This window comes from Artemia sp. Qi Xiang Cuo, chromosome 14 (assembly GCF_049724085.1).
Source record: "Artemia sp. Qi Xiang Cuo chromosome 14, ASM4972408v1, whole genome shotgun sequence".
Classification (NCBI taxonomy): Eukaryota; Metazoa; Arthropoda; class Branchiopoda; order Anostraca; family Artemiidae; genus Artemia; species Artemia sp. Qi Xiang Cuo.
In genome coordinates this window covers 42,627,467-42,647,166 of record NC_142807.1, presented here as the reverse complement: position 1 = coordinate 42,647,166, position 19,700 = coordinate 42,627,467, and the positions used below count along the sequence as shown (strand labels likewise).

The window sequence follows — 19,700 nt, the reverse complement described above, 5'->3', positions numbered from 1 at the left end:
TCACAATTTTGATCAGATGCGTTAGGGGAAAGGAGGGTTTCTGAATGAGGGGGGGGCTAAACACCCTAAAAAATTTTGACTCTTAAAAGGGAACTAGAACTTTCTATTTCCAATTAAAAGAGCTTCTTCTAAAGTTTATACAACCAAAACAACTTGTATACTCCCGGGACATAACTTACAACCCTTACCCCCAGGTTCTGAGGTGTTGTTTCAACCCCAAAGCTCTTGTTATGGATAAGATTTATTGCAAAAAGCCTGTGGGCCATAGCAACACATAATACAATCCATAAACCAACACTCAGGAACAAAATACAACTTTAGATAGTAAAAATCAAAAAAGGAAAAAAGAAAAAAGAACAACAAAACGACAAAAAAGAAACACAGCAAGGTTCGACTTTTAACCAACAAACACCATATAATAAGATTCAAATCATAAAAATAGTATCAGGCTATCTCCTCAAACATGATTCCCTATATTTAATCCCTAAACGAAGAAACTTACGCAACTGTTTAATAGCACATGCATTCCTCTCAGCCATCCGCTCTATTAACCAGCATTGGCTCCCAAACACTCGTCTGAAACATTCATTCCGCAACTCAGACAGCTCTTCACACTCGGATACAAAATGAAATAAGTTTTCATTCACCAATCCACACATTGGGCAGAAATAAGGGCCAGCCGCCAGCCTAAACTTTCCCAAAAATTTCCTTCTCTCACCTAAATTCAATCTGTACCCTCTTACAAACAACAAATTCTTCAATTTCTCTCTATTCATCCCAAATTTAAAACAAACCTCCTCCCCCCAACCGTCTTTGCCTTGGGAGTAAAGCCTCAAAGACATAGATTGGTCCTTATGAGCTTCCCACTCTTGGATTTCTTGGTCCTTTAGGGTTCGCTAGACTTCTTTCCATGCTGACACGGTTTCATCCATAGGGCCTTTTCCTTCATTCCACATCTCCGACAGTCCACAGAGGTCCAGTATTTGCTTGACCTGATTTGACCATGAATCACGTCTACCGTCCTTCAAGCTCTCCAAATAAGCTGCCTTAAGAAGCCAAACTCTAGGTAGTCTAATTATCTTCTCCCAGAATTTTACCATTCTAACCAATCTAACACACCTTAAAAAAAAGAACCAAATCTGCTTTCCGTATCACTGAAATTAATAAATCCTTCAAGCTTAGAATTCTCTTAAAATATCTTAGCTGAACTATTTTAAGTTTAGTTCCTTTAGCAAAGGCCAACACCTCAAAGCCACAATGTAGACTAGAAGCTACTTTTGTCTGAAAAACTTTTTTCTTGATCCTCATATCAGCTAGCAGATTTAAATTACTTCTCAAAAGCATATTTATTAGCCTATTAACCCTTAAATTACAATCTTCCACAAGTCTGGCCATTCCCCTTGACGCACTAAACTTAACACCCAAATAAACAATATCATCTTTAACCTCTAAAACCTTTCCTCCAAAATTAAAATGAACCTCTGAATCAACATCTCCTTTACTCCTAAATACTAATACTACTGATTTCTTAGCGTTCAACTCTAACTCCTTCTTTTCTAAATAATTTTTTTTATATCTAATTGCTTCTGAAGGTTTTCTCTGCTATCCGCCACTAGAGCTATATCATCCGCGAATAGCTTGCATGATAGCCTAAGCCAATCCGAAGATAAATAAGGGGCTCCATTATTTTTCATAAACCTATCTAAATCATTAACAAACAAGGAGAAGAGCTTAGGAGATAATGTACATCCTTGTTTTACACCCACATGAGACGTGACCAGCCTAGAAAAATTTCCCATAACCTTCACAGAAAATTTCACCCTCCGATACATATCTGCTATTACTGCTACAAAGCAAGACGGCAAGCCTATTTCTAACAGACTTTCAATTAATAACCTCCTATTTACCGAATCAAAAGCACTTTTCAGGTCTAAAAGGGCTACGAATAGCCGACCAGTTTTTCCTTTAGCGTATTTCCTTCTCAATACATCCAAGGTAAAAATATGGTCAACAGTGCTGAATATCGATCTCAATCCCGCTCGTATCGGGCTAAGTACTTCCTCCTTATCTAACCAGTCTCTTAGCCTAAATTCCAGAACCTTACAAAACGATTTACTTACCACATTCCCCATAAAGATAGACCTGAAGTTTTCATGTAACTTCCTATTACCTTTTTTAAAAGGAGGCACTGCTACAGGAGTGTTCCTCGAGCGAATCCAACAAGCTTTTCCTATTACGAACGAGAAAATTTCAGCCAACTTGGGTATTAGATTTAACCTCCCTAACTTCAGATCTTTCGTAGATATACCATTTGTTCGTGGACAAGAATTTCCATTCATCATTTTCAACTGATCCCAAATTTCTTGTTTGAATACATGCCTAATTAAATCATAATCATTCTGCCAAAAAGGATATGTTGCCGTCCCTAGACCTGGCTCTCTAACCTCTGAACCATTCGACTCATTCACCCTAACATATTCTGACTCTGTGTTCTCAAAATAATCTGGCTACGTCTCAACTGCTGGGACGTCACCTCTTACTCCCGTGCCCTGGATTGAAAATTTAACAACCGACCAAAACTCTCTTGAATTATTCACACTATAAGCTCTCTTAATTTCCTCATTAATTTTCTTAAGTCTCTCTCTCTTTTTAACTATTTTAACCCTATTATAATCTGACCTTAGTTTCCTATATTCAGCTAACCTGTGCAAATTCGTGTCCTGGTCCAATGGGTCTGTGGCTTTAAGTAGCCTGAAAACCTTAATAACCTCTTCCCTTTTCTTCCTACATTCCTCATAAAAAAAACCCTCATCTTTTCTGGCCGGATGATTTTAATCCTGAGATAAAAGCTTCATTCTCTCATAAATTATATCTGTAAGTACCAAAACAACTTGGTGCAATCTATATGACCCTCTCTATATGACCTTGAGACTATTTTGAATAAAATGGTCATCTCAAACCTTCTATAAGATGCATTTAGGGATGGGAGTACGTGAGGGGGAGGAAGGGGGCTAATTGCCCTCCAATCACTTTGACTCTTAAAAACCCCACCTGTCCTTCTGATTTTCAGTCCAAGGAGCCCTCTCCAATATTTATACTACCACCCTTTCCATAAAACCGCATATGCCCCCCGGACATAACTTACAGCCTTTACCCTGAGGGCTGTGGCGGAGTTATCATCCTCTAAGACACAATTACTGAACATTTCAACTATGCTGAACAAAATTACTATCTCAAAATTTTGATTGGATGTGTTTGGGGAAATGATGGGAATAGGTGAGGGGGGTGGCTGGTTGCACTCTAATCCTTTTGACTCTTAAAAAGTGCATTAAAACTTCTGATTACCAATCAAATGAGCCTCCTCCGAGGTTTATCACTTCCGACTATTAAAAAGGGCACTAGCCCTTTCAATTTCCAATCGAATGAGCCCCTTCCAAAGTTTCTACGACAACTCCTTCTATACGAAGTGCCCTGGTCTACAGAAAAAAAAATGATACATTGCGCCCACATCGCTCTTTACTTAGGTAGTGCTATTGCGCAGCATATGATAAAAAAAACTGTAGTTTAAAGAGTAAGGTGTCGAGGAGGGGGTAGCCCCTTTAACATACGGAATAATTTCTGCTTGTTTTAAGGTTTAATGCCGCTCCTTATTTTCAGTTAAAACACTTTTTTTTTAAATTACACTTCTGTTTGTTTTTCAAATAATGCCGGGAACCGGGAATCCATGAGACACAAAATAGTGTACACGATTTTTGAAGGCCGTATGGCAAAACTAGTTCACCAAGAAGTAATAAATAAAGTAATATTCAGGTATGCTGATAGTGCAAATTAAATTTTTGTTCTTGAATTTTCCAATTTTCTATGTGCCTTTGATTGTTGTTCTTCCTTTTTTTTACAGTCAAGGACTTTTTCACAGTCGATATTCTATTATGCTATATATTTTTCATCATACGCTGCTTGTTTAATTACATAAACTGCTTTTAAAATATTCCAACATGACTTGGTTAATTTTCTGAAGCTGGCATCATAATATAGTTGAAAATTGGTCAAGGTTAGACCAACTAAATAAACTTTGGAGAAAAAGCTTTAAGCTTTAGACTAATTAAATAAATTTTTGGGGAAAAGCTTTAGCTTTTAATATACTTTACCCCAAGCCCCCTAATGTCCCATGCATTTTGTCATGCGTCACTCCTATTTTCACTGTGTTTCCACACTTGTTTTCACTTAAATTGAATCAATGGTGATAAAATCAAGGAACAGAAAAACACACCAGAAATATATAAGTTAGGCTATAAATTTCTACACAAAGGAGGCGGGGTAAGGTGTAGAAGAAGTGCTTTCAAAATGTGTTAAAAACATTTTTTTTTTACATATTATAAAGTAAGAATTGTTTTCTTAACATATTCACTTCTCAATACCCCCAATTCTTATCTAATACCATTGGTCTTACAGCAAAATAATGCCAATTCAGAAAAAAAGAAAATATAAATATATAGTCTTAGGCATTATCTGGTCTTCTAATAAATTTCCAAGGAAGTGAAAATTATATTTTGAAACACTGCTGAATCAGGAATAGGCAGAATAATTGTACTAGACACATTTTGTATGCAGACGCGCTCTACTCTACCCCCCCCCCCTAATAGGCAAATCTTTAGCCCAAATTTATTTCTAAAGTAACGAAGAAACTAACGAGAAAACTGGTGTGTTCTCGAATTTTACCTAGCGTTAACTTGAGTGAGTGAACTAAACTTAATAAATGCTATATATTTGGAATCAGCGTAATGAGCCGATTCTTTTGATGTATCCATTGATATAAAAAATCCGTTTTTTAGAGATTCGGTTGCTACAGTTACCACGAGCTGTTTAATCAAACAGTTTGTAGTAACGAACCGTAAGTAAGGAGCGACTCGGCTCTACAGTAAACGAAACTCTGAAAAACAGATTCTTAATATCAGCAAATACATAAAAAGAATCAGCTTATTATGTTAATTCCAAATATATAAGATTCATCAAGTTTAGTGTTATCAATCAAACGTTATGAGCCTGAGAATATTTGCCTAATTTTTGAAATTGGGGAGAAACACCCCCTAAAATGACAGGAATAAAAATCACAAACATCAGAGTCAGCGTGCCAGAGAACCCCACTGTAGAAGTTGCAGGCTCCTTTCTGCAGAAATGTGGAATTTTGCTATTTTCGCCAGAAGGCAGATCACGGATTCGTGTTTATTTGTTTGTTTGTTTTTTGTTTTTTTTTTGTCCAGGGGTGATTGTAACAAAACAATGGTCCTAGAACATCCGGAGAGGGTGGATTCGAACAGAAATTAAAATTTATTGGGCACTTTTTAAGTGACCAAAAAGATTTGGCCCCCTCCCACGCCCATTTTTCACGAAGCTATCTGATCAAAATTTTGAAATAGCAATTTTGTTCAATTTGGTTCAAAAATGAAACAATTTTGTACTTAGGAGTCAAATGACTCCCTACACTCCCTGGGGCGAGTCCTGTAAGTTATGAAATTTGCTCATTGTTTACGCATAGAATTTTTTATTGGGACGCATACAGACATTTTTTTTGGGGGGGGGGGAGAATATTCCAGGGGAAGTGTTACACTGGGGGATTTGGAAAGATTCCTTTACGAAATTCCTTTTAATTGTTTTACATTCTCTTTGCCAAATTTTTCATGTGGAGATGTTCCGGGGGAATTACCCATTGTCTCTTTTCCGCGTGTTTTGATTTCCGTGAAATAATTTCCACGGAAGGGGGCAGTAGGCTACTGGAGTGATGGACAAACCGATTAGAGATTAAAGTCTTATTCAAATCAAAGAATGCCAAGGAGAATTTTTCTGGCAGAATCGCCAGAAAAATTTATCGCCAATTTTGAAGGGAGGGGGATTCTCAGCGAGGATAGAACTGTCTGGAGGTATTTTGACGGGGGAGGGTGTACTTTACGTTGGATGAAATTTTCCATGGAGGTGTTTTCCGTGAGGGCGAGGGGTAGATTTCATAGAGGGTGAGTCGGATTTACCGGTATTATTTGAAAAATGAACAGAAATTATTTCATATATGAAGGACTGCCCCCTCCTCAATACCATGCTCTGTACGCTACAGTTTGATTGTTCGTCCCAATTTTTTAAAAGCGTCTACTGAAACACGGGGGCTGTTTAATTAGAATAGGAAGCTTTTATAAAAGTGCTAACAGCTTTAGCGTAAAGAGCAGAGTATTGAGGAGGGGGCAACCCTTCATATACGGAATAAATCTGTCAAAATTAATATGCAAATTTTGTTTTAATTTTTCATGTAGGCTAACGGTGAGCCAAACTCAAACCTCCATTAGTTGTACAACATTCAGAAATTAAATTAATTTTTTTTTAAACTGAAAGTAAGGAGCGACATTAAAACTTAAAACGAACAGAAATGATTGCTTATATATATATATATATATATATATATATATATATATATATATATATATATATATATATATATATATATATATATATATATATATATATATATATATATATATATATATATATATATATATAATGAAATAACACAGCTAAGATAGATAAAGAAGAACTAAACACATATTCATCCATAATGCAGAGGAAGGGATTGAAGGTCCATAGGCCAAACACCTCCGACGTTATGTCAGTACGCATATATACAAATTGCACACACACATGTTCACAAAGTTTTTACTATTGGTCACTAGATTATATCAAATACCTGCGTCTAAACATTTACGACAAAATACGGTGAGTACCAGGAACAAAGGCTGAAGATAAATTACAAAATTGGGAACTCAAAAGCCCATGTTTTAATACTAAACGATAAAAAAGGCAATAAAACTTAGCTCTGAGTAATTATTTATTTTTTTGTTAACTATAGTGACAGCTAGTTTAATGGATTTTTCATGCTAAACGCATCAACCTGCCATCAAAAGGAAAATAAAACTTACTAGATTTCAAAAGGGATGCGTAAATTGTATTTGGTAAATTTTTATTCGAAAATCTTTGACTGGCTAAAAAGTGTAAATAGTTTTGAGCTGGTGATTTATCTATTAGTATGTACTATATGAGATTGAGCATTCCTAAGGGTCAAGCATGGAGCTCTCTTTCGCAGGCAATTGCCATATCACTCAAGAATAAATTAAGAAAACAAGTTTTTCAAATGAGAGTAAAGAGCGATGTTAAAATAAAAAAAAATAGAAATAATTCTACATAAAAGGGAACCAGCTACTCCCCTAAACAACCGGCTGTTCATGCTAAAGTTTACTTATGGGGGAAGACTTGCAGCACCCCATATATGTAGGATAGCTCAAGTTCTTTTTAAGTTTTAACTTGCTCTATTTGAAAAAAAAAAAAAAAATTAACTTAGGTTCTGTCCATCATAACCATCTGTCCTTTGTAACCATCCGTCCATCATATACTATCTATCAACAGGTGAAATGACATCATTTTTATAAAACCCTTAAGAAGGGTTATGCCAGCTTTGCCTCTTGAATCTTCGCTCTCCACAGTAAAATTGAATTTTTGCATAACACTAATTCTGAACAGTCATCCATAAAAAAGTATACCCCTTAAAACAGTTATTGGGGGGAAGGAGGAGATCTGTAATACCAAATATAATTTTTCAGGTCAGTCTTTATTTATTTGTCAGGGGATGGAGGGGGTTCAATCTATAACTGTTACTCCTGAAGGATGAAGCAAATGAATGTGATCTTTTATTTAATTTAAAATATAATATTTCTGCAATAAGACAGGAGCTGTCACACCTAGAACATCCATGTTGTTTCGTTTACTTATACTTCCAGATAAAACGAAGAAAGGGACACCGGCCCTTTTAATTTAAAGAACCTCTCACCAAAATTGTGATCCCAAGAATGTACTTCAAGACTTCAGACACCACTCCCCCGACAAAAATTATTGTTCATTCCTGTAATAGCTGAAGTACAGCTATAAAACTGTATAGCAGTTGGTAGTACAGCGTACACGTTGTATAATAATCGTTGTGTTGTTTAGAGTGTATATGTTTAGGGATGAACGTGCCTCTGGGCAGTATGGCCTCTGAAACTGGGAGCCTAGCTGAATTTCAGGACTTTCACTAGATAGAATTCCAACCCAAGCTGGGTGAACTTGATTTTTGCCGCACAAATTGGCGGAAATTGCTACTTACTACTATTTACTTACTACTATCGCTCCGGTTTGATCTCTTTCCTAACTTAAAAAGGGCGTTAAGAGAAACGTTAAACTTCTGTCGTCTTGAAACTTCCGTTTTAGGTTTCTAAAACGTGTTGAGCTCGATGATATAATTTTCACTATCCTACCCCGTTTGGGGGGTATCTCCCTTTTTGTAGTTAGGCAAACCTTCTTTTTTTTTTCTTTCTTTTAAACCCCACCTCCTCTCCTCTCGGTGACATAATAATCTTTTTCACTTAATTTCAAACTTTAATGCCACCTACACTAATTTGAAAACAACATTTTTTTTTTCGAATTTTGGATTTGGGTAGTCAAACATAATTGACGAAGACAAGGTATACTACAAAAAATTCAAAATCACAAAAAAAATACCATTCCCGGTTTTGCAGGGTGCCCTTCTGCCATAGGGCACCCCTTTCACCGTAGAAATACATTAATAATACACAAATGTTTTCCATAAAACCTTGTTCTCAAACAAATTTACATCATCCTCCATCCTCCCAACCTTCCCTCAACCTCATAACAAACCTAGGAGGAGTAGAATGCTGTGCCCTTACAATGTCTTTAGGCACGCCATTCTAATCCTTCTTTAAAAATACGCAAATAAACTACTAAAATATTTTTAATACCCATTTGGCTACTCAAAATTGAAACAATAACCAATAAAAAATAATTTAAAAGGCAAACCTTCTTGTGCAAGTAGCTTCTAATTGGGATCTTTAAACTTAACGAATTTTCCTTATATGGAATCAACATTTGAGGAAATTCTTTTGATACCTAAGTTGTTTATTAAATATTCGTTTTTTAGAATTTCAGTTTTTATTGACAATACTTATCGTTTATTACCACGAACAGTTCGATGCGGGCGTAATTGGGTTGAGGGCAGGGGTACAAACACCCCCACAAAATATTAAACTTGGACTAATTATTACCACATTTTAACATTTTTTCATGACATTTTTTCTTTTCAACATCAAAGCATCAAAAACATCTTTGACGGCTTATTTCTCGGGGTGGTAATTCTTCGGGGGAAATAAGTATGGCCTATACTTTCTAAAACGTGCGCATCTCAAAACGTGTTAAACTAAATAGCATCTACATCTATGAAGGCCGTTCCTACTTGAACGTACACGGTACCCATTTTTTTTTTTTTTTTTTTTTTTTTTTTTTTTTTATCGATACCCTTTCCCCAGTTCTCTTCCAAGACCGTGATTGGAAATGGTTTAAGACAATATTTTTCAAATGTCCTTACCAAAATCACCAGTTTCTATATTAATATACTAACTTCGCAACGAACCCTCAGCCCCTTGACCTGAGACCCTCAACCCCTTGACCTGAGAGAACAACTCTTATATCATCTGTGATTTTGCTATTTAAGACAAGCTTAAACAGCAATTGCTATTTGCATAGAAGGTAAGGTAAAGAAAGGAGGAAGGTAAATGTTATTAAAGGAATTCAATACCTTAAAATCATATTGCGAGCTTCAGCGTCGGCTGACCGTCTCTAAGACGAAGGACCCATTAGCGTATTCTCTCAGGAGACTGGCCACCATTAAAAGATGTTGAGAATCTGTAGCTTACTACGAAATTTGATTGAAAAGACAATTAGATTTTACATCCCCTGTTTCGGCAAGGTTTACAATCAAAGCGGATAGTAACACTGAGAACTAGCAAAGGTGCCAATTTGGTCAAGTGATATTTCCTGTGAGTGGACTTTTACCATTTTCCTAGCAGGTATGCAAGAACAATTTTAGAGACAGCCCTTTACTGAACTTTAAATTAAAATTCTGCCCCGTTAATCGATAAAAAAATTCACAATCTCTAATGATGTAAGCTTCATTAAATATCCCTGTCTCTGGTATAAAATGGGAGAAGTCAAAAAGTTTTTCCGAGATTTCTAGGAAAGTAGGTTTCGGCTTTTAGTTTTCTGTCATTTATTCGGATCTCTTATCCAAACTATACAAGTTAGGGCAAGACCTCGCAATGAATCCTAAATAGTTTGGCGACACAAACTAAGAAAGTTTATAATGGACTAGATAGGGTGACCTTTATAGGTATCTAATTCGCTTAAAAAAAAACAAAATCTTATCTCCAAGTGCATGAAAAAACAAACGCTTTATTTCGTGTAACCTGGAAAAGAAGGGTATTTTTAAGGCCAAAAAGGAAAGCTTGGGACGATCATGAAATCGAAAGTTATAGGAAGTAGTCTTTAAATAATTATAAAATACGGCGCGGCTAATCTTGATTTCCTTATTTAGTATAAAAAATTCCATTTGTTTCGGCAGCAAAAACAAAAATCAACATTGTGCACTTACAATTCAACAACGTATTTTTGACCTTTTACTATATTTGGAGATAAAAACGTTTTTTTCTATATCTTTTTTTTATGCTTCTATTTCACTTTTTCAGGAAACAGTATTTTAGGACACACAATTAAATCTTTTCGTGTTTAACTCTAACGATTCATCCTTAATATTAATACTAACCTATAACACTTGCAAAAATTCATATCGAGACCACGCTATCCTCTTAGTAGAACAACTAAGATTGTAGCATGACTTATACATGATAAGGATTGGAATTTTCAAATGCTCTTCCCCCCGAAAGTTCCAAGGTATCAGCACAAAACACCGACACCTTGGAATTTAACTTATGTTTTAGCTTATGTGTCCGCATTATATCGCATTTTTCAATGCACTAATCTTAATTTAAAAATTTATATTATTGTTCTCTGAACTTTTTTTAAATGCAAAAAAATTGCCCTGGTTATTATATATTTTTGAATCTTTACTGATTTCACCTTCCTTTTACAAAGTTATAATACTAAATATGTGAGTGAAACTATCCCCTCGGTCAATTTTCATGGTGGCTGCCATCACTGCCTCATCCCAATCTACTTCTAATTTCAGCCACTTGATAATTCTTAACATTAATGATAATGAGCCCTCACACTCAGCACTTTCAAAATGTGCATAAATTAATTTGTTTCACCTGCCTTTTTACACGTGCCACTTTAATAATGAGTGCAGTCAAATTCCCATTTAACACTACTTTCTTCCAGAGCCTTTTACGGTGTTGGTTGGGATAAAACTAATCTTATAGCAGGACTATAAGAAACAACCCTGCTTAAAACTGGGCTCCTATAATAGCCCTTTCTGCATTAACTGCAGCAATATTACTTTTATACATAGGCTTAGTCCCTTTAGCATGCCTATTTTAATATAGCCTACTATATAAGGATAAAAACCATTACTAGAGATTTTGTATTTGATGAACCAGTGTAGAGAAATTCAAATTTAATTAAAATTGAAATTTATATCTCTCTACAGTGTGATGAACCAACTAGATGTTCATAGCCTATATATCTCGGGACTGGAAGTCCTGACAATTTAGGCAATAATCAATTCATCTAAATGTGAAATTTTGACCAATACATCAATTCTCTTTCGAAAAATCCGCGATTCTTCACTTAAGATGTTATGTAAGACATAACAGAGACTAATAAGCATCACCATTTTAAGTAATTTGCTTCCTATTACACTAAGTACCTAAACAATTACTAAATTAGCCCTTATCGCTTTTCCTAAGTAAGAGCTGAATTAAAATATCCCCGATACCACTAGATGCCTCCCCTTCATCAAAGATCACAATGAAAACTCATAGTTCCTACTGTAAAATTCTGCAGCGTTAATATTTTCCATTCCTTTGAATTGAACAAGACTTAAACAAAACTTAGAAGCTTCCTTATTCACCACAAGTCCAACTCCTTGCCAAGTATCATATCCATCTTGGCTGATTAAGTCAATTCTATATCACCTACTTTCGCCCTACCAAGCCCTTCGAAATGATTTTTTTTAAACAGTCCAGTTGAAAACGCCTCAATTCCTTGGCCGAAATGTAAACGCGAGAACTCTCTTTCAGCGTCGTAACGCTCAAGGTAGTAATTTTTATATCATTTAAATTTTGGAGAGTGTGAGGAAGTCAAGAAAAGTAGAAAGTCCCATGAGTGCATCCTCTGAACCAATATACCAGCTCAAATGTGGACAAGCTGTTTAAGCTAGTTTACAGCTGGAAAGCGAGAGCTACTTAGCAAGTCCGGTGGAAAGGAATGCACAGTAAAATCATATGACATATGGAAAATAATAATACAGCAAAACGGTCGTCGGGCTTGTGCCTCTTCGTGGAAGCTCAGTAAGGTTGCATAATTCTCTATATTTCTCCTGCTTTTCGATGTAATTATACTTTTTTTTAGATCTTTGCCTTTCTACCCCCAAAAGAAAAGTCGGAATCCCTCCAAAATACATTCTTGCGTAAGCGCTTCCTTGTGGAAGATACTCAGCCCTGAAAAGTCATGTTAAAGAAACGAAACAAAGAAAAACTACAAATTATTCAAAATTTGTTACATTACTGCTCCGTTAATAAGGCTTTGATTCCATCGGAGGAGGGGGGCATGCTTCTACAGGCGAACCAACCACCCAGATCAAAGTTTTGGTTCTAGCTAGACAAACTCAGACTCTTAAGTGATAGCCCGTAGAATACAACAATTTAAAAGTCGTCATATTACTTACACAAAAGCTTTATAGGATTGCCCTATTTTTTGAACGTGAAGATCAGCACGTGATTCAAGGTAAGGTTCCACTGTGCAATAAGTCCCAGCGACTGCAACAACAGAAGCTGCGTCTTGATAATCTGCAGGAGACTCAACTTTGAATTTACCAAGTCCTCCATGGGCGTGACCAAGCTTCAACACAGCAGGAAGTCTTGGAGGAGCAACCTAAAATTTGAAAACAGGCTTTTAGAAGTTTGGACAGTCCCTCTGCGCATGAAGACCCAAACTTCACATTATTTCGCTATTGAAAACTCTTAAGAGTCACAAAAATGTGCAAGCAAAATCATCCCAGCCAATAAATTTGAAAGCTTGAAGGACAAACAGTCAGTTTGAAAATGTTTAGTATTAAGCATGACTTGAATGTAGCCAATAAATTAGACTAAACTTTCTATAAAATAGAAAGCTTGAGGATATTCTCTTTATAAATAAAAGGAGCTGAAAGATGTTTCTGACAGGTTTGCTCTGTTGGTTGAATAGTTTCACACTGGACAAAATTATTCCTTCTTTTAAAAGAAAGAAAAAGGGCCCTTTTTAACCGTCAAATTACTAGGATCTGTTTTCGCTCATGATAAAAAAAGACTCATCAGAGATTTTGGCTATCATCTGTATTCTAAGTAACTAGATTTATTTGCTCATCAAAATTTTTGAATCGTCAGAGTTTTTGGTTATCATGAAACTTCCTTCTCCTGAAGCCTGAGAAGTAGCTAAATTTGCGTTCTTTAGGCAGCCAATTCAGGAACTACTTGAAGTTCCTTAGCAGCTTTTGGTTAGTTTCGTCAGCAAAAGTGTTCCAAGAGCAAGACTTTGGTTTTAGTTTTTGTAATGGGTTAAACCCTGTAGCTGTCTACCCTTCAAAACTTTAAAACGGTATGTTCCAATAAGATTTTTTTTTAACAAGAGCAATCATGACGTTTTCCTCAAATACTGTCTGAAGAAATACTATTCTGCTTAAAACAGCTTTATCTATCCGCTTCCTGACATCACAATAAAGAAAGTACTTCCAAAAATGCACCATTTGTATAAGCTAGCGGTGAGTTACTTTGCCCAAAAGCACAACACTTACCATTACCGCTTTATTTTATGGTAAAAACAACATGGTTCTGGAAACTAACTTTTCTTAGCTTAAATTACATATCAGAAAGCTTCCACATATACTTTGCACAAACGTCTAGCCCTTCTCCTGTTCTGAAACGTGCAGCACAATTCTTTCTTACAAGTCATTTCCACAGAGATGAAAATTAAGTGCTGTAACCAAAAATGCATATCAGAAACCACAAATAGGTAAACCATCCAGCTAATGGTGCAAACCATCCTCACAAAGATAACCACGGTCTAACTGCTGGTTGTTATGTGATAGATTCTGTCTCGTTTTTTTTTATCAGACTTGTAATATAATATTTTACAACGAGTTTTGTTAAAGTCAAATAACGCTCAAAATATTTACAAGTCAAAGATACAGTTCGTACAATGATGAATAAAATACGGATACTGATGCTGTAAACTTGAAAATGAAGATTAGATTTAACTATAAACAATGAAATTTACAACAAAATAGTTAAACATAGTGTTGAACAACAGACAATACGCTTGCCTTACAAATTAGACTAAACAAAGCAGGAATTGCTACTAAGTCAAAACAATAGCATTAGATTATCGTTTCGTTCCTTACGTCCAATCTGAATTATGTTCAGTCTCAGTTTTTTTTTTCTTTCTTACAATTCATATTATCTTGGGAAGCCAACGGCACTATCCTCTTTCATTCTTGAAAATGATAGGTCGGTCTATTCAAAGTGAACTAGGTACGGACAGTTTATAACTTGATGTAGCTACTGACCCAAGTCTTACAAACGAACTCCTCTTTTTGAAAGCTCTGGCTTTGTTTTCCGAAGGTATGCTACCTTCAGGGAAAAAACTTGTAGGTGCTGCGTCTAGGGAGTAAATATAAATTTGACTTGGGATTTACTATGGCCCGTAGCAAATAGTATCGGCTTCGACCAACAACACTGTTTTCAAAAATAAATATATTATAGATCCTAAAAATGGATGACAGCTTTTAAACTAGATCATCATTACTATGATTTGTAAAAACAAGAATTTGGCAATATTTCAGAGTTAGTTGGGCCAAGAGCCCACTCTGGGTCGACCAATCGTACAGATTTAAAGCCCTTGGACGATTACGATTAAAAAAAGTTCAGCACGATTAAAACCTCTCTTTATGATTAAAACTTCTCTTTTGCAGTGTTAGGAGCTGGATAAGGGTAGGAGGGAAGTTTTGGAGGATCCAGGGGGTCGAATTTAGTCCTCCGATCATACACACTGAGAATCCTGTCATGATTTCAGTTAAACGAGATGCAACGTGCCTGAATTTCTACTAAAAAGTTGGAGCTGGGGAGAGGGAGGGCTCACAGTCATACTTTATACCTCTAATCATACAATCAATAAGAAGTTTCCATATTAAAGAGGCACTCAGGCAACTGTGGACCATATTTGGGTCAAGGTGCAAGAAAGTGAAGGTGACGAGGCAACGAATGGTAGATTATAGTATGGTAGATATGAGTTGGAACTTTTTTTTTTTTAGTGACTCATCTAGCATCGGACGCACGACATTGGTCATTTCTGCAGTAGCGTGGCGAGGAAGCGACAGTAAAATCAGGAAAGTAATAAGATTTTCTCGAAATTTGACCGGAAGGTGCTAAAGCCAAAGAGGCTTTGCCCAAGACATTTTAGACCACTGACCTTTACGGTTCAGGCACTAGCAGGCTTCAAAGTTTCCTAAAATCTCCAACTTTTGGAAGTTTCAAACTTGCAAGCGCCAGATCATTTCGAGCTTTAGTCTAAACTGTTTTGGGGAAAGTACCCTTGATTGTCACTATGTGTCTAAAAGTTTCTAGGAGTCTAGGCACTTTCGTCTAGACACATTCGAAAGAAAGCTAGATTTGACTCGATAGTGGCCTACATCTCTGAAGATCCGTCCCTTCTGCGTCCTTAGCCAAAGGTAGTTGCACTATCGGTTCCGAGCTTACACCTATTAACATGACCATTCTCATTTCCCGTTGGACCATGGCACCTGCCGCATTAGTTTCAAACCGAACGGTGAAAAAAGTCTGCCTATCTTGGTGCTAAAAGGTTGGATATGGGTGTGAAATTGGATGCACCACAGGCCCACTTTGTGCCTCCATTCATATAAATATTTGAATTGAGTTGTATGGCCCCGGTTTAAACACAGTGATACATGCCTGTATTTCAACTAAAAAATTGAGATGGGAGGGATTTTGGAGAGGTTACAGGCTCTATTTTCTTCTCTAATCATACAAAAGCCTTGTGTGATTCCGATTCAAACAAGGTGCAATATACCTTTCGGCTTAAAAACGGTGGAAAGGTAGGGGTGATGGAGGGACCATGGGTCCATTTTATGCCTTTAATCGTTATGATCGAGAATCGTTGTATGGTTTCAGTTTGAACATAGTGCTACCTGATTACCCTTTTACTAAAAATTTATCAGTTGGGAAGGACAAAAGTCCGGCTTTGACTTAGCTCTCTTCCACACTGAATTAATAGTTACCTGGTTTTTGAACAATCAGTAGCTGATTTATTTTTTCCAAAATGTATCACAACAATGAAGTTGTCAATTCCCTGAAATTGTTGAAATGGTGTATCCTTATGAACAACTTTTGTACGAAAAAAGTGATGTTATACACTCTGATCAGTTCATCAGAACTATTCTTCAACATAAATAATAAAAGAAAACATTCATCTTTGTTCAAAGGTTGATTTTCTTGCCGCGGGCAAACTTTCAAGTCCGACTATACAAAGAGGAGCGAACTCGTCAATTACTTTAGCCATGAGGGAACTGCTAAAGTTTAAGACGCGTGATATGACTTGCCTACCTCTATCCTAAACGCGGAAAATTGATTGACAAACTTAACCATAATCACAAACACAAATTGGCTGTAACAATAGATGGCAGCACTTCCAAATCTGCAGAAAAATGCTTCCTTTTTAGGTCTCTAAATTTGTTCATTTATTGTTTAGAGTAGATGTTTTGGTAAGGGAGTGAGCAAACCATTACATATCCTAAGCAGTTTTATATTTGAAATGTGGCCCGTACACGGGAGAAGGAAACACTTAAGCGATTATACCCTCTCTCCCAAAAAGCTTGACATATTTACGAGCTTCAATTCGAGTTTTTCAATTTTGCATATAATTGTCTATGATCGGCACTTTTTTCAAACCTGTACCCTGTCCCCCAACGGCCACCCTCCTCGAAAGATATTCATTTGCTCGGTGTTGTACGTCACACTGACTTTCATGCATTTTCCAACGTTTAAAAACAAAATTTTGTTGAGTCACACGAAAGCAGTCATTTAAGATCTAAGGCGTTTAGAAAAGTTTGAAGCACGATTTATTCTTTGGAAAAAGCGGTTCTACCTTTGTACCGGAAGACGATGACATAAATATGTCCGATAATGTAAATCAAATTCAATCACATGTTTCCGGCTAGGGCCATAAAAAAAGGTATATTTTTAGGATATGTTACGTCGGTTCCCTGGCTTTAGAGATCCCAATTTATCTTCACACAGTCTTTGCACTCCTAAAAATAACCGGGAAAAGCGAAAAAACGTTACATTTTTGTCTCCTATCCCAAGTTTGTCATCATCAATTATAACAAACGAGCACTTTTAAGTTAGTGACGTCTATTTATAAAAACAGGAATGTAGAAGTAGGTTCGAAATTCTGTAGTTGACAACTACTTTATCGTCGGTCTTCATAAGTTTTAACTTCTTTCCTTCTCTATTTATTTTTTACTTCCATTTAAGTGTATCCTGTTTTTTTTTCTTTTTTTTTATCACAAACATCTAGGAACTAACTTCTTCTTTATACTCAGACATTGTTCCTCAGACCTGAGTGAAAGAAGCACCTAAGATATAACTGTAATACTACTACCCAATCACTTCAGCTGCACTACATATTAGGCCCAAATAGCGTTAATTGGAGCAAGGGGCATTTGGCTCCCAGATTCCCCCTCTAAATCTTTAAAAATATCTTTTATGGAGGTATTTTCATTGCAAGATGCCCATTTTCAATATTGTTACTGAAAAAATTGGAAAAAAGATAAATTCACCCCCCTTCCTAGATTTTTAAAAGTAAATTCCCCTCCCTAAATCTTTATGACTAGATTCCACTGTTAGGCCACATTTTTATAATGTTCTCATCAAACTTCTTATGTTGCGAGAGCGGCATTTTTTTTCTTTTCCTATGCTACCGATTTAATTTTATTGCTAAGAGACAGGGGGTCAAACCCATCGCGTTAATTACAGAAAGTGTGGACCTTATATTTCTTTGCCTGAGGCCAAAATAGGGTCATCGCTTGACCTTGTGCCAGAGTCTGCATTGTTTAAGCTGAAACAGAGCTTTATAGTCATTTACTTTCATTTTAATCAAGTCCACTTTTTTCTTCTTCATTTTTTTTGTCACCGAGCAAGGACAGACTTCTTTAACTTTCCTTTTTTAGTTTTGGAGGCCCACTCCCCGCAAACTAAAAACTTTCTTTCGACAGGTAAGTTTCAGTTTGACTCTACTCAGACAATACTCTCAATTTAGAAATTGCCAAAGATTAACTTAAAAGTTGCTAAGTAATAGATCAGCCTACGATCAATATTAGGTCCTTCCCATAACATCTAGATTGGTGTGTTGTGTGGGCAGCACTTCGGATTCCCCCCCCCACCTATGCCACAAATTTCGGTTGACTGCTAAGTAAACCATGCTTAACCTTTAGGGGGCTCTTAAGGAAGTATGAACCTCAAGCGGGATTCATGAATATGGCACTATGTTTCGGAAGGTGGCCGGCGTTTACCCCCCGGAAAATACCCCCCCGTGGAAAATAAGACTTTCCAAATTTGAGAATTTTATTTGAGTTTTATTTTTCTTTTATTTGAGTAGGGGAAGGAATTTTGGTACTTGTGTATTATGCACCACTCACTCAAGTTTACGCTGTGTAAAACTCGACAACAAACCGGTTTCTTCATTAATTTTTTTCAGCGTAGCGCGAGACAACACAAAGAAAATTGACAGAATATATGGGAAATATATAATTTGGGCTATATGTGTTCACATAAGGGGGGGGGGTAAAATATTTGGACAGTTTGAAGTCAGAAAACAATTTTTTCTAGGTATGGCCACTAAAAAATCACAGAAGAATAGCGAGGTATGTGAAAATTTTGTTAAAAAAAAAAAAATCCCAGTATAAAGTAAATGTAATGTTTCATTTAAGTGTTTTTTTTCCAAGAATTGTTTTTTTCAATGACCGTTTTTCCAAGAATTAAGTACTATTATTAGGTTTATGTATTGTTTCCTTTAAGTGTTTTGTGATGATCGCTGATCAAAGTATGTTATTTGTGCCTTTCATTTATGTTTTTTACTATGTCCATGGCCGTATATTTAGCTTTAAAATACACTTCTCTATCTATCTATCTAATATGCAGAATACTTTTACTAAACACATTTTGCATGCAGACCCCCTATACTTTACCCCCCCCCCCTAATATGCAAATCTAAAGCCCAAATTTATTTCTAAACCAACGAAGAAACTAATGTAAAAACTGGTGTGTCCTCAAATTTTACACAGCGTAAACTTGAGTGAGTGGCGCATAATACACAAGTAACAAAATTCCCCCCCCCCTACGGAAATAAAAAATAAAATTCAAACAAAATTTTCAAATTTACAAAGCCTTATTTTCCACGGGGGGGGGGGGGTATTTACCGGGGGTATTTTCCACGGGGAAGGGGGGGTTAATCGCCGGGGGTATTTTCCGGGGGGGGGGGGTAAACGCCTAGAACCGTTTCGGAAAGCTGAAGTGCCCTTATTAAGAGCCACAGATAATTGGAGGGCAACC

General features: G+C 36.4%; 1 protein-coding gene across 1 annotated transcript in view; it reads right to left on the bottom strand.

Annotated features, from left to right (window-relative positions):
- Syn (synapsin) overlaps positions 1 to 19,700 on the bottom strand; it is a 186,546-nt gene that overhangs the window by 56,562 nt on the left and 110,284 nt on the right. Inside the window, exon 11 of the mRNA XM_089100068.1 lies at positions 12,767 to 12,972. Coding sequence (XP_088956194.1) covers positions 12,767 to 12,972 — 206 coding nt within the window. The remainder of the gene's footprint in view (positions 1 to 12,766; positions 12,973 to 19,700) is intronic.